This window comes from Lepidochelys kempii, chromosome 7, assembly GCF_965140285.1.
Source record: "Lepidochelys kempii isolate rLepKem1 chromosome 7, rLepKem1.hap1, whole genome shotgun sequence".
Classification (NCBI taxonomy): domain Eukaryota; kingdom Metazoa; phylum Chordata; order Testudines; family Cheloniidae; genus Lepidochelys; species Lepidochelys kempii.
The window spans coordinates 1,945,471-1,967,284 of NC_136386.1; the positions used below are offsets into that span (position 1 = coordinate 1,945,471).

A 21,814-nucleotide genomic window follows, 5' to 3' on the forward strand; every position below is an offset into this window, starting at 1 on the left:
AGCATCCTAGATAGCCTTGTAACATACAAAGCCTTCTTGTTTAACAAATTTCTCTGTAATACTCCTGTAGATAATCTGTCTACACAATACAAATGCTTGTGTCTAAATCTGCACTACCCTAATCCTACCTTGATTGGTACTTTCCAGACATTCTCTGGACCTTGCGTTATTTCACAAACGTGCTTTGCTTTCTGGTGATCCAGTCTGCGGGCTCTGGAGTGCTCTGTTTTGTGATTCAGCCGCTTTGTATCATCTTTGTACTCCCCGAGTGTTAGCTGCAGATCCAAGTATTAACCCACAATACATCACTGACATTTGAAATGTAAGTGTAAGGCTCACTGAGGAGCAGCATTATTAGAGGGTGCTAATACGATCCGTTTTCAGAAGGAAACATCGATACCGACTACCTGTGCAGTAGTGACTAGCTCACCTGATTTCTGGTCCAAGGAACCTGCTGCATTGAACGGCGTTAGCTCCTACATCTAGGCTACATTAATTGGTTAGGGAAGTGTGTGTGGTTGGTTGGTTGGTTCGTTCTAACTGACCTTCTAAAAGACACTGTAGTCCACAAACTTCAGTAAAGAGGTTTTTTCCCTGTCAAGTTCAGAATATGTTGAGAATTATTAACTATGTCCTCTCTAAGAAGGACTCGGTCTTCCAGGTCCACTGGATTTAGGATACTGGGATGCCACTGTATGCTCTGTATTGAAGTAAATGTTGTTATCCTCCAGGTGTGCCAACTTTTATTTTATGTTTTGGTTGGGGTTTTTCCCTCCAAGATTTGAATGCATTTTTTAAAAAAAAAAAAGAGGAATTAGGTGAAAATGCAAGGAACAGTTCTACCTTTCCCAAATGGATAGATGTTTAGAAAATAGTTATCTTTGTTTTGTGAAATGAAGTTAGGTTTTTGTTTACTTAGATTCATGTCTTGACATTGATGTGGATTTAAACTGAAATATGCTTTGTCAGTTTCAGCATGTGTGTTTGGCTTCTGTGTCATCTCCAGTGTGAACACCCTATCATATGTCACTCATCCTTCTGACATTGTGCTCTTGGCTGCTTGATCTAGTCCATAACATATTTGATTCTATGCAAATTGTCCCTGCATTTGTGTTAATCAAAAAGTGCTGTGGCATGCAAATTGTGTTGATACATCAGATTTGTTTCAGGCATTCTTAGTACTGCCACCATTTAAGAATGTATTTTTTGTAAACTGAATACATACAGGATGGTATAAAAAGACCATCTAATTTTGCATTAATTGGAGTGGTTAAATATAATTTTAGCACTTCAAATATTAGCTATAAAGAAAGTTAGGGGGGCTTGGGTCTCTGATTTTCACCAGGAATATGCCTTTTCCACTTCTGTGTGCAACCAAACCATTAAATGACCTAATGGGGGGGAAAAACCTGACACAACTGAAGAACATTGTTAAGAAAGAAGATACATATTAGAGGCCTTATTCCTTCACCCGCTGACTTTCCTGGTCCTTCTCGCATGAACAGAGAGCAACAATACCCAAAGTCCGAAGGTGCAAACAATTCGATGTTTATTGGGGTGAACTTCCAGCAAGCATGATTCCAGTTTCCTTCCTCAGTGTCCCCTTCCCAGGTCTGACACCACAGAGCCTTGCCTGTGTCCCTGTTCCCGTTCCCATTCCCCCCCGTTAGCAAAACATGATTCCAATCCCCCCCCACCCTCCCTCTACTTCCTGATTTGACTGCAGACTATACAGTAAAACTTGAGTTCTGCTTAGCTATCCCTTAACCAATCATTTTACTGAGATGTAACTAACCAATCCTAACATATTGTAACATGATTATCTAACCAATTATATCCCACCACCTTAATTGGTTTACACCATGGGCGGGCAAACTTTTTGGCCTGAGGGCCGCATCGGGTTTCTGAAATTGTATGGAGGGCCGGTTAGGGGAGTCTGTGCCTCCCCAAACAGCCAGGCATGGCCTGGGCCCCTTCCCCCAGACCCCCGTCCCCTAACTGCCCCCCCCACCCCGGGACCCCTGCTTCCATTCAACCCCTCTTTTCTCTGCCCTCTGACTGCCCCAACCCCTATCCATGCCCCTGAACTCCCCTGCCCTCTATCCAACACCCCCCCCCCCCTCCCGTTCCCTTACCGCGCAGCTTGGAGCACTGGTGGCTGGCAGCGTGGCTGCACCAGGACAGGCCGCAGCACAGAGCACCGGGTTCAGGCCGGGCTCTGCAGCCCCGCTGCCCAGAGCATTGTGCCGTGCGGTGGTGTGGCTGAGGGGGAGGGGGGCCAGCCTCCCGGGCCAGGAGCTCAGGGGCCGGGTAGGACAGTCCCGTTTGCCCACATCTGGTTTACAACCAACAAAATTAATTATACAGCAAACAGAAACAATTAGAGAACCAGACAGATTAACAATAGAAAAGTGGGGGCCATAAAGATAAAACATACAGAAATGAGGGTTTTCACAACCACAACTATTGAGAAGTGATTTCTTACCAGACAGGATGCTATCAAACTAAGTTTCCTTTTACATCTTCTAGGCTCTTCCCTTTCTCTGGAGGTGATGGGAATACAATCCTGTCCTGATAATGATGCCTAACAGCCCCATAGCACCTTCTTTCAATGTGACTAGTTTGGAATGTGAGTCTGTGACCGGTGGCTTCCCAGCTTATGGCTGCCTCTGCTGCTTAGCCAAAGGCCTTCACTTAAGAACAAGGCGTTAGACTGTCACAGTGAGAGAAGGCCTATAAACAGGCAGACTGATTTTGATCCTTGTTTTGTACCTCTATAACTAGCTAAGTGATAAGAATACACCTAAATTCTTAGAGTATAGGCCTTTACAGACAGGCCTGAATATCTGTGTCTTAACAATACAGGCTACAGAAGCAGCGTTCTGTATTCCCCATTCCCTGATTCTCGACTAAGGACAAAAGTTTCATGGGGGAACTAATTGGTGAGGTGACTGGCAGAGGTGTCAAGCTTTTCTCCTCTAGATTTCTGGTCTGGATTCTGTTCGAGTCAGTGCAGTTGTGTGATAATGTGGCATGCTGTGATGATGGGATATGCCGAGAGGAAGGGAATGGGAATGAGAGGGGAAGTGTGTCAAACGTGAACCCCTGTCCCCAACAGGCCCCTTGCCAGCCAAGCAAAAGTACCGTCTGTGCACATGTGGAGCTGGGAAGGGAGAGCAGAGGGAGCTGGATCCCAAGGTGTCCGACCTGAGTGTGGGCCTGATCCAAAGCCATTAAAATCAATGGGAGTCTTTCCACTGACTTCAGTGTGTTTTGGATCAGGCCTTGAGAGGGAACGAGAGGAGTACAGGAAACCAACGCTCCGCAAAACCTTTCAGAATACTGTCCTCCTTTCAAAGCTTTCCTGGGACTCCGGCAGTTCTTTAAGGGACCCTTACGTAAGGCATTTATTAGAGCCCTGCTTGTTATGCAAGGTCTAGTGAATTAAGAGCTGTACTATGTGCACAATTTAGGTTTCTTTTTAGCATCTACATTTTATATTTCGTATCACAGAAGTACAATTCCACACATATGGAGGAGACCATTAATTTTATTTATTGTAAATAAGGAGCGTTTTGTTGCACATCTTTGCGAAAGCTGCCTAAAACGTTCCAAAAACAAACCCACACTGCAGCTGACGGTCCCATCGCCTTGCCATGGCTATAGCTGTGGTTGAACTTGGATTCCCTCATGGGCAAAATACAGGGATCCGTCCTCGAGAGTATTTTCAGCAGACTAAACTGCTCATTTAGAGAGTTTACTGGTGAATGAGAACATTGTATAATGGTGCCTATAGTCTTAGTTGCTTTCAGAGTTGGGTCACACAGCACATAAGTTAGTCTCCTTCCATTTAACAGTGTTGCCTTCAAGAGCTGCGAGACCTGCAGAACCTTTAAAATGTCACGAAGCCCAATTTCTTTGCCTCTTCATTGATTAACTTTGTGGAGGAAAACAATGATCTGGGTGAGCACTAGGATTAAGAGTCTAAATAGCTAACTCTCTTTAGACATCTCCACATGCTGTGGCTGAAGTGCTGCACTGAACCTTTTGGGGGTAGAAGTTGGTAAGTGACGTTCAACGCTGTGCTTGGGGCGTTAGCCACGTCACCGCACTACATAAGAGGAAGTAAGGGTAGATTGCCTTCTGTGGTGCCTTCCCATTAGCAATTAGAAAGTGTAGCACTTAGCAGCTAGTGGAATAGAAACCTACTTGTTTTTAAAATGGCCTAATCTAAGTGGCGTGAAGGACCTTGCAGAGGTGCCTAATGTGCAGCCTCTTAACTAGAGGGATTTGAATAACTTTCAATGTATTGCTTACTGAGGGGCCTGATTCTGCAAAGAGCCATATGCCTTCATCTCCCTTCACTTCATTCAGGGTTAAGGCAAATCAGTGCCCAAATATGGAAGTTCAGGCTGGTTTCTGTTTCCTAGTTTTAATATTGCCAGTGCTAAAGCTGCTAGCAAACAATAATGAGTAATGCAAACAAATATCCATGAATATTCCTCTGAATTTCTCAGTGATTTCACTTTGGCTATGTTCATGACCCTTTAGTGTTTGCTTTCCAACACTTCTAGTGCAGAAAGTGAATTTCAAAGACTCATATGTGAGTTTTCACAGAGAAATTTGGACCCACAAATGTGTTTCAGTAGTGCTTGTGTGCATATCCACTCATGGAGCAGAAACCATACTATGTGACTTTAATAAATTACAACAAAGCAAGAAAACTCAAATGTCACATTTGCAATCTGTTCATAGAGCAAAAAGTTCCAAAAGATGAATCAATTAAATCCAAATAACATGTACAGAAATCATGGCTGGTTAACAGACATGCTGCTAAGAGAAGGAGGCTAAACTTGTTGCAAATTATTCTCTCAGCTTTACTACCAAATCTTTTTGAGATATCTTACTTGGGTGGTGGCAAATGCTGATTCTAATACAGGTTCCTGTGGCTCTGAGCTTTTGGCTAGAGTGATTGTCACTTCCCCTTGCATGTTCAGTTTTTTTTCCGACTGCATTAATTCTGCTCTCACTTAAAAATCCATTCATTTTTTGTGGTCAGAAGTTGTACGTAAAGTAGATGGGATGGAGGATGCTGTAAAAGGGAAAGTATAACTCACTCTTCATTGCATGCCTCCTGACCCCAGGAAGCATTAATAAATGAGCAAGCTTCTCTAGGCAGGAAGGTAGGGGCTGAAAGAGGACATCTCTGGTCAATTCCATTTCCCTTACTAATGTGAGTGACCCCAATTGCCTTATGGGTGTTCCTTGTTCCTTAGAAACAAAGAATGTCGGCCACACATACAGGATGGGGGACTCTATCTGGGGAAGCAGTGACTCCGAAAAGGATTTGGGGTCCTTGTGCATAATCAGCTGAACATGAGCTTCCAATGTGACACTGTGGCTAAAAGAGCTAATGTGATCCTGGGATGCATAAACAGGAATCTCAAGCAGGAATAGAAATGTTATTTTATACCTGTATTTGGCAGTGGTGCGACTGCTGCTGGAATACTGTGTCCAGCTCTGATGGCCACCATTCAAGAAGGATGTTGAGAAATTGGAGAGGGCTCAGAGAAGAGCCGTGAGACTGATTAAAAGATTAGAAAACTTGCCTTATAGTGCGAGACTCAAGGAGCTCAATCTATTTAGTTTAACAAAGAGAAGGTTAAGGGGTGACGTGATCAGTCTATATACCTACATGGGGAACAAATACATTTTATAATGGGCTATTCAATCTAGCAGTGTTAAGCAGCACATCAGAGTTGATCATCATAATGGTCCCTTCTGGCCTTAGAATCTATCAATCTTGAAAGTGGAGTTGACTCCAGGAGCAGGATTTGGACTTGACTATGGGTGTTTTTTCTTTGGCTTTAAATCCTTCAAGGAGAAAGATGCCCTGCTGACGGTCATGGTGTGCTGGTGTTCTGCCTTTTACATCACCATGAGCCAACTTCACTGCCTTAATTATTCTTCCTTTTTTGAGTGTACAGATCAGATACATAATCTAAATGTTTCAGGGTAGAAAGAAATTATTGGAATGTTACATACAAAATGAATGGATTTTATTTCCTATGGCTGCTTCTCATACAGCTTTATTATTGAATCACTCTAAGTAAGATGTACTTTAGTGTAACTAAAAGTGCTTTTGAGACCCCCCCGAGTTTGACATTTGGCATTTTTCGATGGGTGGATGTGTGTCTGTGTGAGATTATAAACATCATGTTTCATCAGTCGATAAAGATTTTAGTACAGAAAGTGTACTTCATTACATTACGTGCACAATTATTTGGCTTTTTTAATATAAAGGGCATTTTAAAACAGTTCAAAATCAATACGTTCTAATTCATAGAGAAATGTATGAGCATAACCATTGGGTAACCTAACTAACTGCACAGCTAACAGTGTGACTGAATGACACTAGAACCAGAATAATGACTTGTATCCTCTCTCTCTGTCTCTGTCTCTCTTTCTGCTGTCTTCAATAGAGCTTACATCATTTTGAACATGAATTATCGGTAACGTAAGCTAATGCTGATTTCTCTCTTTAAAGATGTTCTGTTTCTGTATGGGAAAGCTGAACACAGACCTTCTCATGGCATAAAAAAGGAACAAAGAAGAAGTAGATCATAAGCTACTTCATTAATTATTTTAATTAAATATAGCATCTTTAAAAACTATCGCTACAATGATTTTGTTTGCATCCCATTCTCTTAGCAACCTTTAAACATGTAATTTTCACAATTGCTGTTGCTTTAAATGCATTACTGAGGTTTTTTTTGTTTCAAGTCAGGCTTCAGCTTTACAGTATCTGATAAACTTTCAATTTCTTGTAACAAACTCTTAACAAAAATGGCACCGTAAAAACCCTTGATAGGTATTGGGAGTGTTCATTCATAAAATCCTAGGGATAAACAAATGATTCATTGGCCCTGAGCAGCGTCCTCCAACATATCTGTAGGGAAGGCCTCCTGCTCACCAAGCTCTTGCATCAAGTCACTTTCTCCCTGTAAATATTGTAAAGTATTTTCCTGCTGGACAGTAGCTGCAACTGCACCAAAGTATATTTAGGTGCGTGAGGGTCTGTCTACACTGCAGTTAAACACCCATGGCTGGCCGATGTCAACTGACTCATGCTTGTGGGGCTGTAACACTTGCCATGTAGATGTTTGGGCTTGGGCTGGAGCCCAGGCTCTGGGACTCCACAATCAGGGGGGAAGGTCCCAGAGCCCGGGGTCCAGCCCCAAACATCTGCACAGCAATTTTACAGCCCTGCGAGCCTGAGTGATCAGACAAGGGTGTTTTAATTGCAGTGTAGACCTGCTCTAAGGGTAAGTTTACACTGCAGTGTAAGCCGAGCGTTAGTAGAACTCGAATTAGCAGACCCTGGTTTGTTAACCTAGGGTTTGAGTGTCTACCCTCAATTATAACCGCAGGTTAGGAATCATTGAACCTCGGATCCCAACCTGGGGCTCCAGCGTCTACACAGCATTGTGTGGGCCCGAGTCCAACCACCCATATCCCAGACTTCTTGGCACCCTCTCCAGAATCCGGCCACTCCCACCCTTGTTTGTGGTGCAGTGTGGGGAAAACTGACTGTCCATCAAACTTGACTGAGCAGAGGATAAAGAAAGTTGGCCCATGGGATTGTGGCCTCCCAGAGCATGAGCCCAATGGGGCTGCATTTACACTGCAATGCAATACAGCTTGGACCCTCCACCAAGTTCTGTGCCGTTTGTATATAAATGGAAGGGTATTAGGCCTGACCTGGCATTCAAACCTTGGACTTACACTGCAGTGCAGACGTGCCCACAGGGTCTCCAGTCACCGATTGACTCCGTCGCAGGGAGGAAGGACAGAGAGATGACTTGTTGCCTGACACTTTTATAAGATGTGCTGATTGAAATGAAATAACTGTTACATTTTATAAACTAGAGGCCAGGTCCTGCAAACCATTAGACACCGGTCAGTAGAGACACTCATGTAAGTGTATGACGGAATGGGCCCCAATGGAACAAATATGATGTTTGTAGGTGGTTCTCCCGCCTGACTTAGACACGGTTTCAATAGCTACATCTGTGTTAAGGCTAAATTCAGATTTAAATTGTCAGATCAACTAAAGTGCCTCCGTAATAGAGAAAAGCTGAGTTTCCCCTTACTGCACATTGGTGCTGGCAGTTCTGTTTCCAGTTCAGTCGTTACATAGTATGTAGCTCTAAGGGCTTTCTAAAAAAGTACAAAAAGTAAACTGATCTCCCCCTCCAAAACACTAACCAGTCTAGAAACTAGGTAACATTAGTGCCCTGGACTGATTTTATAAATAGTGATCCACCATTAGATGTATGATGACTTTTCTACCTCTGTTCTCATCAAGTTTACACCTTTTTTTCCTTCTATGTTACTATTATCATTGTCCCTTTACAGAAGTCCAGCCTTTGTTGTTCATATTCAGTTTTGGACAACTCATCTTTTTAGCCTCTTTAGTCTGTTATCTTCTCTGTTCTTTGTCTATTGTGTTCTGAGTCTTTCTCTGTCCTATCCTATCAGTTTCTCTGTTTTGTCTCTTTGCAATCTCGTTCCTTACTCAGATGCTCTTGACTCTTTTGTGGCATATCATATTAATGGCTAATTCATTTGATCACAAGTTAAACAATAAGGATGTGGGATGACTTCACCTACCCTTTTGTTCTACTCTGACCACTTCAACCTTAATGCTTACCATCCTGCCTCAGCCTTTGCTGTGGATCACCATTTGTTCTTCCTTCTGCCATGAATTTTAAGTATCACTCTTCATAATATTGCCCCACACTCTGCTGATCATAAGTGAGCACATTAGTTAGTGAGACTCTAATGGTGGGGATAACTTTCCAATAAATGTTATTAATAAACTTAGATTTTCAGGTCCAGTTATCTGTGCTGGTATAAGGACAAATCAGATAGGCCAGTGAATTACAGTGATGAATTTGGGCCATCTCTGATTTTCAAATATGTATTAACTTTGCTTCCAGCTCAATTACCAAAGAGAGGGATGGATTTAAAACAAAATCTCTGCAACAGAGAGGTGGTCCCACTTTGCCCAGTGTGGGAGTCCTTCTTTGAACACTGGCATTTCTACTGGAGAGGAGGAGAGTAAAACAAAGACTTGAAACAGCCACATATTTCGATAGGAACAGGCTGTTGTTTTCCCATCAGAGGATTGTCTCCCCCTTCCCCGCCTTGCAGGAGGTGCTGGCTTGTGAGGAAGGGACACTCTTGTCCAAGTGTCCGAAGTACAATAACCATAGGAATGCAGTGAAGTCACTGGCCAAATAAAATGCTTTTTGTATAAACATTCTCCTTTTTGAGGTAGATTTTTCCACATAGGAACAATCTTTAAAACTGACACAAATTGAAAATGTTTCAAACTAAGGTCCTTTCCTTCTAGAACTCAGCTTGTTTTATTACAGCACTTATTTTTTCACCACCACTTACTAGTGTGAGACTAAGCAGCAACAAGGAAGACTGGAACAAGTTGAGAAGGAAGTGATTGCTTCAGCTGCTTTCCTTGTGGCTGAGCATTGAATAACTTTTGAATGTCGTTCTGTGTGACTTAATTTCTTACGTAGTCATTGGGAGTGTTGAGTTAATGGAAATATGGCAGCATGTGGTTCTGCTCTGGTAACTATTGCTTCCCTTAGCCTCTTATCACTTCCGTTCATTGTCCGATAATGGCAGAGTTTTCACCTCTGTGTTCTCCAGATGTTCTCCATGTAAACCTGGCATGACTAAGTGCGATGCTGTATCTTTCACATTCCCCTCTTTCCTGAATATCTATTGATTAGCTCAAATCACCAAAAAGTACCTGGGTGATGGATGTAATCAGACCTCCTCTACCCCTTGCAGAATATGTGGTTTGTGTATTGGAAAGAGTCATCCTGTTATCTGGCAGAAGAGGGCACGCTATAAATAGGCGTGGCAGAATTCATTCTATATATATATTTTTAATTTCAACTGATATCCATGTTAATTTTTAAGCATTTAATTCTTAGAGTAAAATTTTCACAGTTGCGCAGAATTATGCGTTTAAGTTCTTATTTTTATTGATTTTAAATTTTCAGTGGCAGGCAAATATGGGGGTGGCAGACAGTGGGGGAGGTCAGACAATAATTATTTAAGTAATGTTCACATTCAAAAAGTTAAGGCTTTAAACTGTTAACACACACACACACCATCAACATCACGTGTCAAAAATGTAAATACCTTAAACCAAACTAGTTCTCAAGCAGCTTTTTGCCTATATGCAAATTTTGATTATCCATAGAAATATTTTTTCATCTTTGTGTACAGTGAAATTGAAGTTTACCAAGATTTGCTGCTAAAAAATCAAATCCTTCCAAGCCTAACTAAATTTCCCAGCTCTGACTTTGTATGGCCATGCGATGTGGGGTTGCAAGGGAGCATATCTGAAACTCTCTGGCTCTTATGTGCCTGTATATTTTTGATGTAAGAGTGTGAAGTTGACACACTGAGTTACAGAAAGTGAAGCGTATGTGTGATCTAGACCAGTGGTTCTCAACCAGGGGTCTGGGGCCCACCGTGGGGCTGTGAACAGGTTTCAGGGGGTCTGCCAAGCAGGCCAGCATTAGACTCACTGGGGCCCAGGGCAGAGCTGAAGCCCCACCATGTGGGACTGCAGCCCCGGGGCCTGAGCCCCACCACCTGGGGCTGAAGTCGAAGCCTGAGCAACTTAGCTTTGTGGTGCCCCCTGTGGTGTGGGGCCCCAAGTGATTGTCCTGCTTGCTATCCCTGAACACCAGCCCTGGCTTTTATATGCAAAAAAACAGTTGTGGCACAGCTGGGTCAGGGAGTTTTTATAGTATATCGCAGGACCTCAGAAAGAAAAGGTTGAGAACTGATCTAGAACCCAGAATGTAGCAACGCAAGTCAAGATTTTTCAGTGCTAAAAGTGCCACTGGCCAGCACTCTGGTCTCTTTGTGGCCCTTGTAAGAACTTGTGATGCAGTGTAATCTACAAAAGGATATCACTACTCAATAACTAATTTTAATAGGAACTTGCCTTTTTCTATTTCTTAGAAAATGAGTCTTTATACCCCTTATCAATACTTTCATGTATAGCGAATGACCTAAAAACAGAATTTATGGACTGGAAAATCTGGCTAGAGGGAAAAAAACCAGACTTTACAGTGTAGCTACATCTGGGACATAGTAAGAGACTTAATGCCACAGCCCAACTATTTTATTTATTGGGTCTGGCTTTGTGAGATGGGGGCAGACTGCTTCACTTGGTGTTAGCACTAAGAAACAAACCGCAGGAATCAGAGATGAGGGGAAAGTCCTGGAAATCATTTAATTTCATCCCTCAGCCAGCACAAGATTCTTATAATTTGTAGTTGTATGGCCCCTTGAGTCTCCAAGTAACTGGGCATCCAGGGCTTCTCTTCAAAGGTGACTTGGATGATCTCTTATCAGGGGACTGTATAGCCTGCACTTACAGGAGGATGGATGTGATCTCCTAGGTCTTTCTCGCATCTAATTTCTATGTCCTCCTTCTCCACAATCTGATTCCTATTTGCAATACTCAAGAAGTTACATATTTACTTGGGTAAATGACTTCTTTAGTTGATTTATTATTCTAGCAAGGTAGCTGCAATTATTAGATCAGCTTAGTCTTGTTTTTGGTCAGCTAATGTGGTGGTTTCTTGTGTAATTACTGTCTCATTTTAACAGGAGTGTCAACTATGCCCCCGCCGCCACCACCAGCAGCTCCTCCACTCCCTCCTCCAATGGATGGGGCAGTGCATCCTGACCCTTCGCCTGCTGCCAGTGCCAGCCGAGAAGCCTTACTTAGCTCCATTCAAAACTTTCAGAAAGGAGCTTTGAAGAAAGCAGACACGTGTGACTACAGTGTTCCCAGGATCAGCTGAAGTTAACTCTTGACAGCAGGATCGGATATTTTTCCCTTGAACAAATGTCCTAAGTTGAGGCATGATCAGCCACTTCATGGTGGTCTATTATTTTGCAGCTGTTTGTTCAGAGCCATTTCAGCTTTTTCTAGAGAAATTTCTCCTTGTCCTTGAGTAGCAGCACTACGTTGTTTGAACTGCATTGCCATATTGTGGTAACTCTTGACTTCATTTATTCCAGTTAACTAAAGTTCATTTTAAGTGATTTTTGGGGAGGGAGGGAGGTAAAGCCATATTTTTACCATCTGAAAATAGGAACAAATATGAGGATACTGACTCAGTACATCTGATTCCACCCTACCCCTTGTTTCAAACACACTTGAAAATCTAATGTTAGTCTGCCCTATTTTCCTACAATTCCTTGTAGTTGGCACATTACATTTTTGCTGCATCAAAAACCAGCCATTTACTTTAGAAAATTTTTTTTAAAAAAAGCACTTAATCCAAAGTGTAGTACACTGGTGAGGGAACTGTAGATTTAACTCTCTCTATGGCATATTCAACAGTGTAGCATGAATGCTTCTCATGCTTATATGTAACTAATGTTTAGGGTGGTCATTCCAACAGTACATGTAGCTGTTTCTAGTTACCACATGTGCTGGGGAAACAAACAGCCTGTTAATTCAGGCAATAAAATGGGAGTTAATTGGCACTGATTAATCAACACAAGTTCTGGATTGGGGAGTTTTCAACTCAGGCAAATTTTGCATCCATATGAAATTAATCTTGTTCTTGGGGAAGTTGCAGAACACTTTGTTTTAAAATGCTGACTGAAAAGATCCTTTTATTCTATGATTTGCTTAAAACCTTAAACAAATTGCACTTTAAAGGATTATAGATAATCCATTTTAAATTCAAGTACACATCAGTGTTTACTATGCAGAGAATGTCATTGTGTATAAAGTTTCATGTAACCTGTGATATATCAGTCATATTTTTATTAAAATAAATGTCACTGGAATTCCTCCAGTCAGAGAATGAGGGTTACTGCTTTAAAATAAGTTGGGCTGTAAAATAGAGAATCGAATGCAGCAGAAGCTTCTACACCCTGCATTTAAGTGGTAAGTACTGAAATGACAGGCTAGTGCTACATCAGCTTGCTGACTGTCCATGCAAAGGGAAGGAATTCAGCTCCTTGGGTAGGTGAGTGAGGCTAATTCAGTTCCCTCCATGAAGATACAGTTTGGTACTGCATCTGACAGTGACTGATACATGACAACAATGCTGACAGGCTGTGGTGATTATCACTAGCTTCTCCTAAAACCATTGTTCTAGAGGGAAGCACTCTTAAAGTAACAGCACTTGTCTAGTTTCTCTAAAATGACTTCACTGTTGCCTCCTTTTTTAAACACAGCACCTTTGCTATCTACTCTCATTTCCTTATTGGGGTTAGGAGTGGTTTTACAACATCCAAACAAGGGTTCCATTATTTCTGAAGTTAAGATCACTTAGCAATCAAGCTCTCTAACCTCGTACGAGGAGCTGTAGCTCACAAAAGCTTATGCTCAAATAAATTGGTTAGTCTCTAAGATGCCACAAGTCCTCCTTTTCTCTCTCTCTATATATATTTGTTTTTTTTTTTAAAAGATCTTTTATTTTACCAGGACTTGATCATGGATTACTCCTGTGGTGAAACTGAGTGGATGAATGAGGAATAATTAAGATTAAAAATTTTTGAACAGGTGCTGCTGTTAGTATAGTCACAGGATTTAAACTGCTAAAAAGGGTTAAGACTCTAAATACTGATCTTCTAAACTTATGTGGAGCAGCTTATCTTGGATTGAACAAAAATAGTCCATACTGACTTATTTCCTCTCTACAATCAGTTTCTTATCTGACCCAGGGAAAGCTCTAGTACTGGACACCATAAGGTATGAAAGCACCTGTACAGCAAAAGGATTTTCTTGAGACTGATCTTGCACACAGTTGGCAGCTCCACAATCATAATAAATTAGTATTTTTAGAGAAACTGCACCTTGAGTCCTGCAGCTCATTAGTTACAGCTGCCAAGAGCATGGGATTTGTTTTTTCTAAAAACTCACCTACACCCATTCTTCTTTTCTCCACCAAACTAGGGCAACCAATGTACTGCAGCCAGCATCTCTCATTGGCCCTTGCAATTTACCTCTCTTCTCCCCAAGTTCCACAGAAGCAACTCAGAGCACAGGTGACCCTTTATTTCTTTTACCATTTGTAAATGGCACAGAGGGAGGCTTATTTAGATACTGTTTTCCTAAGGCTTTTAATACAGATTCACACTTTACAGACTCAGTCTGGCACCCATACATGTAAGTGTGCTTAGCTCAGTAGAAGAAAGTAGCTGAGAGGGTGACCCACTAAACACAGATTAACTACATAAATACATTTAAAAGGTCACCTGAACTTTTCCTTCAGTACAAAGAGCTCAATAGAGCTATACAACATTATGAGTAAGTGTGTGTAGTCCATTCCATTAATGCTCTTAAGACACACTTTGGAAGAGCACCCTGTATATACAACCTAGATATTTAATATTTTCTTCACTGCAAATATGATATCTTTCACTTGAGGTAAGCAGTTGTCTTCCAAAATCTTTGCATAAGGCATAGGAACATCTGCACCTGTGAGACGCACAGCTGGAGCATCCAAATAGTTAAAGGCAGGTCCTGGAATAGAATAAAAAGGTCTTAGGAAAGGCCAATGTATTTTTAGCTACAGCTTTCATCAAAGGAGTTAGGGTCTCAAAGTGATCCATGGGCCAATCCCTTTACTCCTGGAGCCGACCTTTGATGTGTTAACCCTAAACCTATAGACATTCTTGCTTAATTCTCACCATCTTCACACATTCATGATGCATCTGATGAAGTGGATTCTAGCCCACAAAAGCTTATGCCTAAATAAATTTATTAGTCTTTAAGGTGCCACAAGGATTCCTTGTTGTTTTTGCACCTTCAATGAAAGTTTACCGGGGGGGGGAGCGGAAGATGTGTCTCCCACATTCCCTTCTAGGGCACGTTACCAGGTTGCCTAACTCACTACCACCTACACAGCCTCTGCAAGCTCTGGCTCTAGGGGGATAGGCCACAGTAGAATAAAGGGGCAAAGGTTTTCACTGGTATGTGCTTTTGTTAAGTTAAATGGTTAAAAGTCTAACAGAAAACCTGAACCTTGATTTGACTAGAAATTTCCTTCTTTTCCTTCCCACAAAAACAGTTGTCTGGAGCAGCTCATGTATCATGAGAGTAGTATGTTTAAGGTTAGTGAGCTAACTTTGGAAACATACAATACAAAGTTAAATAAGCTTCAGAAGCTATTATGACCTACCTTCCATGATCCTAGCACAAATTTCAGCTCCTACTCCAAACTGCGGCCAGCCTCCTTCCACTGTTATAAGATGATTTGTCTTCACAACACTGGCTTCTATACTTTCCACATCCATTGGTCTAATGGTACGGAGGTTTACCACCTTAGAGAGAGTGTTAAGTGTTTTATTTTTGCAAGAGGTCCTTTAAGCCTATCTATAATTGCGTAAGTGAGTACTCTAACCTTTAACTTCATCTTATTACTTTGTTCTTATCCTCTCAAGGACAAGTGGCTAAAGAAAGGCAACACTTCAAACTGAGATCTAGGGCATTTCCTCCAACGGTGTGTATTCGGCAGCCATTATTTTAGCTATCTCTTTCCTCTGCAGAGGTACCTAAATTCTGTATTTCAGCTGTAGTCACACCCACAGTACAAAGAGGAACTACTCACTTTGTTCTAGGATAGGATGCTTCTACCTGCATGTAGAGGACTAATTTTAGCCACATCATCATGCTACAGACTCCTCTCACACCCTCCAGCATGTCAGAAGTCTGACTTTCTGGTCATCCCCTCCCTTCATACAGAGGTGTAAGCAATGAGCCTTGCACAGACATTCACTTGTGTTTCTGCTTTAAGCCTCCTTGGATCAAGGCAAACAATAGCCCTTTCACTGTCTCTACGTAGTTTAAAATATGAACACACGCACAGAGCACATCCGTTTACCTTAACTAAGTGATTTTAAGACCAATTAGTGAAAGGGCTAGATGCTAGAATCAATATAGACTTGACCTATATCAGTATGGCTTATAGCCTGTTCCTAAGAAGCTAGATCAATATAAGCCAGACTTATACTGATTTGAATGTCTACACAGCCTTTGATTTAACTGAATCAGTTAAAAATAAACCCCACTTTAAACTGCTACAACTGTTTAGACAAACCCCTGGTCACCTTTTAGGAATCCCACTAAATGTCATCCTGCCTAGCTGCAGCACTACTGCCATGCATAAACAGACCCTCTCAAACACAAGCTTCCCTTTTGTGATTTTGACTTACATACATGGTATTAATTTGGCCCCAGCTCTATGATGGGAAATCAGGGGATGGCAGATACATGCAAGGAACACATTTGTCTCCATCATTGTTTAAATCAGTGATGAAAGAGTACTTTGAAGTGCAAACAGTTTACTAGACTTAATTTTGCATGGCCTTAGTTCAATTTTAAAAACAGTAAGGAATTTCTTCACTAGAGACTGGAATCCTCCCATAACACACCTCACACTCCACACCTTCTTTGACAAGTACAGCAGCTGCTTCCAGACAGTGTCCAACAGATCTGGAGTGTGACACTAAAGTAACATGGGTTCCTGAAACACAGAAGTTGGTGATGGATCAAGTTACATAAGAGTTAACTACAGAAGTCAGGGTGTGGGAAGATCTAAGTAGCTATAAGTAGCCTTATGAGCTCAAGACAACACAGTCCAGTTTTGAAATAGTAAGTACATAAGGACTGAACATTGATTTAAATGGACTTTTTTAGTCTATTCAGAAGTGATTTATACATTAGGAATAGCCTGAAATTCAACATCTGAACTCATCCTGAGTTTGCGTATTTGAAGCGTCCGACACTTATACTCTGCATGCAGAATGAGTAGTAGCAACTTGCATGGTATGGCTATGAAGTTCTCATCACTGCAAACGAACTTATGTATAATAAGAAATTTGAACCACTGCAAGTTTGTTCAGCACCTCAAAGGTCACTAAGATTCTAAACAAAAGTGGTTGTCTACATGCAAGGAAGGAAGAGAAATGTGACAGATTTCACTCAGCAGCACATAGGTCTATTACCTGGTTCATTCCAGTCTTGATCCAGAATCGCACCTTTTTTCTAACAACCAAGATATTGTGACCAAAAGGATGGGACCAAGTGATGTTCTGTTTTATTAACATGAGGTTAGTACAGTATGTTAGAAGTTGAGTTTGGACTTTAGAATTCTGTCCCTTTAAATATTTTCCTATTCCACAGGAAGAGAGAGTGTTTTGTATGGGAAATACGCTATTAATTAAAGCGACCCAACAGAGTAGGAGAATTTGAGGATCAGATTATGTGAAGTGTTAAGAGTATTCTGAACTTACCTTGCCTTTCTATTTTGGCTTTTCCAATAGGAACAAGAAAGTCCTTTGACTGAGCTTCTTCTGACATTTCAAAAGGGACTCCGTACATCAATTCATTTTCCAGCATCACAACTGAAAAAACATCAAGTGCTTACTTGGTTAGTTTGATGCACTTCTCCAGATGAAAGCACTATACAGCATCATCCAGCCTCTCCTCCCTACTCTACCCTCCCCCCAAATTCCTAAAGTGTTAGGGGGCTCCATGATGCTAAACTCAGCTTACTTACAAGAGGGTGAACAATAAATGCAATAAAAGCATAGTTTGGGTAGCATATTTGTATCAGCATGAAAAATGACTCAGTTAACCTGAGCCGCTAGACTGTTTTAAAAGTTTGACTAAATGATCCTGTTTGTTAACATGGTAAAAAACAAAACAAAAAACCCCAAAAACCGTAAGTTTGGTGATTTGAGATATTCAGTTTGGTAGGCAGAAGCCTAAGACCTGATCCAACCACCTTTCCTATGAGCAGTCCCATTATTCATGTGGGAAAGAATGCAGGAAACTAGTTCCTTAATAGGGCAATACAGTATTAACTTTCTTTTTCTACTTGGTCACTACAGAAATTAAACATCTGGATCTCCCTATTCTCACTCTAAATTGAATTTAAACAAGAGGAACTAGGGCCAGGAGTTTGTGTAAGATTTCTCCCTTTAAGTTCCTGGAAGTCTGCAAAAAAGTCATATCATGTTTTAGGAAGATTTTAAAAAAGAGAACTTTGACATAATGGAACTCTCAACAATAGTAGTTAAACTCATTTGTATAGGAGACAGAACTTTCCCAGGAGGCGAGTCTAATACTCTGGAATGAATTCCACCAGGAACTAAAATCTATCACAAGCCATACCGCTTTCTGCTCCAAGTGCCAGGCACATTTCTCTGACTTTGCATTTTCTAATATAAACACAGAGTAATAGGTATTTATTAAAGACACAGTACCAAAACAAGACACTCCACATGCTTCTCTCTCTGGAGAGAGGAGGAGAATCACCACCAAGTGATAGATGCATAGTCATTTGTGCCTGCTACCATTAAAGCCACTGTATGCAGCATGCGCCCTTAAAATTCCCAAGTTCATTGTTATGGTGTTAGTCTTTAAAAATCAATGCATCAAAGGTGCCCGATACTACAGTGATTTGTGCGGTATGGTTAATGGACAGAGTAACTTTGACTTTTCTATTCTATGAATGTAGATTCAACAAGACGGCACTACTGAGTTAGTAACTAGTAATTTATAACTAGGGGAGTTAGAAGCTTGTGTGTGTAGTTTGTTTATCTGGGACACCTCAACTTCAATAGTGTTAATTTTCTGTGAAGTTCTTAACCACGCACTGAAGCTTAGCTGGGAAAGGCATAAATTGATCCTATAACTTGTGTTGAAGTCAGCTGCAGATACTCTATGCTAGGAAAAGTGTGCAGAGAGACCCTAATAGCTCCTATAAGGGCATGGAGAATCTTTGCAATAAAGCAGTGATTTTAAACAGTTTAGGAGTTAATCAAATATTTAAATTTGCTTTAAAAAAAATTCATTCAGAGACTAATTGGAGAATAAGTTTAAGCAGCTAGTGCTTAATCATTAGACCATGGTATTTATAAAAAGTTCCATTCACCTGGATTGTCATCCCGGACTGATGCTTTAAGTAGACCTTTTGCATCCTCTGAACTCCAAGGGCTGACTACTTTCAGTCCAGGACAATGCCCATACCAAGCAGCAAAGCACTGTGAATGTTGTGCTCCTACTCCAGCTGAGGCACCATTGGGACCTCTGAAGACAACTGGGACAGGCACTATGCCTGCAGACATATAAAGTGTCTTGGCAGCAGAATTTATAACTTGATCAATTGCTTGCATGGAGAAGTTGAAGGTCATGAATTCACAAATCGGCCTCAACCCAGCCTGTTAAATTAAGACAGCTATATTAGTAGTTAAAACACTAGTTTAACTATCATAATAGCAAAGTATTTTGCATTTAACATTTTTCTGTTAAATGAATTAAACCAAGAGAAAACTGATCCCACTTCAAAGTGTCAGAAATTACTTACCATAGCAGCACCTACAGCAATTCCTGTAAAGCCCATCTTAAAAAGAAAAAGAAACGAAGAATGAGTATGACTACAAAAAATGAGGGAGGAGGGATTGCTAATTTATTCATACCTCTGATATAGGAGTATCTATTATTCTCTTGTCTCCATATTTCTTCCAGAGACCTCGGCTAACCTGCAATTAGCAAAGAAAATCTGGGTTGCTAAGATTATATTTCCAAATACTAGTTAATTCAGTTAATAAACAGGAGTCCCCTCACCTTGTACGCACCATCATACTGGGCAACTTCCTCTCCCAACAGAAACACCGTCTCGTCCCTCTCCAGCTCCTCATCTAATGCCTGATTTAATGCATCGCGGACAGTCACCTGCGGAAGACAGATCAGCCGCTCAGGGCAAGTCTGGAGCGCAGCAAACCCGCGGCTCCCGGAGAGCGGCCGCACGCTGCCCCCCCCGGCCCGGCCCGGCCCGGCCCCGCCCCGCCCCCCCGCCCCGAAAACAGGTGGCGACGCCGCCAGCGCCTCGGCCAAGTGACGGACCCGGGCCCGCCCCACAACCCGCCGCTCTCCGCGGTGCCACGGGCCTGGCCCGTTCCCAGCCCCCGCCCCGGCGGGAACGGGGGGGGCTGCCCCTCCCCCCCCCGGTGACCCCGTTACCTGGGCGGCGGCCGGCGCGGTCCCGTGAATCCCGCGGCGCAGCTGCAGCAGCCGCCCCAGGCCCTGCGGAGAGACGGGGACACGCGTTAACACGGAGCCGGCGGGGCGGGGGCAGCCGGCCCGGCCCGGCCCTACCTGCTGGGGCCCGCATCGCACCAGCCTCCTCAGTGCCCCTGCGGCAGCCGCCATCTTGCCCCTGCCCTCTGCCTGTCGGCCCCCTACGTCACTGCGTCACACCCTGTCTGTCCAATCAAAGCCGGGACCGCCCCGTCACTGCCCGGCAGCCGGGCGCAGGGGGCGGAGCTACTCACTGTTATCGCGAGAAGAGACAGAAGCGGCCGCAGGGGATGGCTTTGCCTCGCTTCCGCCCTTCGGCGCCTTGAGCGGGTTCCGCCAACCCGCGGGCCGAACGTCGTCTTGCCCTGCGAGTACGGTGAGCGGCTTGGACCAAAGCTAGTACGGAGACGCCATCCTTTACAGCTTTGCCTTCCCCGGAGGGCAGGAGCCCATGGAAGACTTGTCTCCAGCTGCTGATGTTGTCAGACTTCGCTGGTTTGGCCTGACGCTGGCCACGCTGGATTTCAGCCTGGTGGGTGCAGGGAACACTTCAATCTCTTTGGTCATTGGATTACAGACCTAAAAGTGGCAATTCTTCAACAAAAAAAAATTCAAAAACAGACTGCTGAATTGGAATTAATTTGCAAACTGGGTACAATTAACTTAGGCTTGAATAGAGACTGGGAGTGGATGGGTCATTACACAAAGTAAAACTATTTCCCCACGTTTATTCCTCCCCCCCCCCCCATTGTTCCTCACGTTCTTGTCGACTGCTGGAAATGGCCCACCTTGATTATCACTACAAAAGGTTCCCTCCCTCCCCACTCTTCTGCTGGCTATAGCTCACCTTACCTGATCACTCTTGTTACAGTGTGTATGGTAACTCCCATTGTTATTTGTGCTGGAAATGGCCCAACTTGATTATCATACACATTGTAAGGAGAGTGATCACTTTAGATAAGCTATTACCAGCAGGAGAGTGGGGTGAGGGGAGGTATTTTTTCATGCTTTGTGTGTATAAAAAGATCTTCTACACATTCCACAGTTTGCATCTGATGAAGTAAGCTGTAGCTCACGAAAGCTTATGCTCAAATAAATTGGTTAGTGTCTAAGGTGCCACAAGTCCTCCTGTTCTTTTTGCGAATACAGACTAACACGGCTGTTACTCTGAAACCTGTGTATATAAATCTCCCCACTGTATTTCCCACTGCATGCATCCAATGAAGTGAGCTGTAGCTCACGAAAGCTTATGCTCAAATAAATTTGTTAGTCTCTAAGGTGCCACAAGTCCTCCTGTTCTTTTTGGGGAAAAGTTGTTATCTTTGACCACATAAAAAAATTAGAGTTAGTGTTTTTCGTTCAGAGATGTCATGCGCCCGTGCCTCGGCACAGGGATTTGAAACTTAGCAGGGTGGTTGCCGTAGCATCAGGGATGTGCCTGTGAAAATCTGCCCAAATCTGGCCACGTTATACACCTCTGTGGTTATGATAGGGACTGCAGGTTGAAAAGGTGATCTTGGCACTTGGAGTGAAAGGGACTGAGGTTTGCGATGGTCCTTACTGTCTGTGGGCACTTGTTCCACGCTCTGCTGGCTCTTGAGAAAGTGCTGAGTCCTGCACATGGGCTTCATTCTTGTAGTAGCAGAACGT

At 42.6% G+C, this 21,814-nt stretch overlaps 2 protein-coding genes across 11 annotated transcripts in view; one reads left to right on the forward strand and one right to left on the reverse strand.

Moving 5' to 3' along the window:
* The window catches only part of PXK (PX domain containing serine/threonine kinase like), a 63,236-nt gene extending 45,566 nt beyond the window's left edge, over positions 1-17,670 (forward strand). For 2 of the 9 annotated variants that reach the window (XM_073350901.2, XM_073350903.2), the window contains exons 18-19: positions 6,483-6,512; positions 11,722-11,810. In XM_073350901.2, the coding sequence (XP_073207002.1) occupies positions 6,483-6,499 (17 nt within the window). In that variant the 3' untranslated portion in view covers positions 6,500-6,512; positions 11,722-11,810. Of the gene's footprint in view, positions 1-6,482; positions 6,518-11,721; positions 12,936-14,032; positions 14,125-15,149; positions 15,465-15,522 lie in introns of those variants that run through there. The other 7 variants (XM_073350904.2, XM_073350897.2, XR_012159742.2 and 4 more) reach the window with 6 other exon arrangements.
* Positions 13,513-20,341, reverse strand: PDHB (pyruvate dehydrogenase E1 subunit beta). 2 transcript variants are annotated; one of them, XM_073350908.2, is made up of 10 exons: positions 20,243-20,334; positions 20,108-20,170; positions 19,712-19,819; positions 19,564-19,626; positions 19,452-19,487; positions 19,020-19,305; positions 17,374-17,484; positions 16,513-16,604; positions 15,261-15,402; positions 13,513-14,602 (listed from the first exon to the last, which is right to left on the reverse strand). In XM_073350908.2, exons 1-10 carry the CDS (start codon positions 20,294-20,296, stop codon positions 14,457-14,459), a joined length of 1,101 nt encoding a protein of 366 aa, XP_073207009.1. In that variant the 5' UTR covers positions 20,297-20,334; the 3' UTR covers positions 13,513-14,456. The 2 variants fall into 2 exon arrangements, with proteins under 2 accessions (XP_073207009.1, XP_073207007.2); XM_073350906.2 differs by having other exon boundaries at positions 20,108-20,341.
* Positions 20,342-21,814: the final 1,473 nt, after the last annotated feature.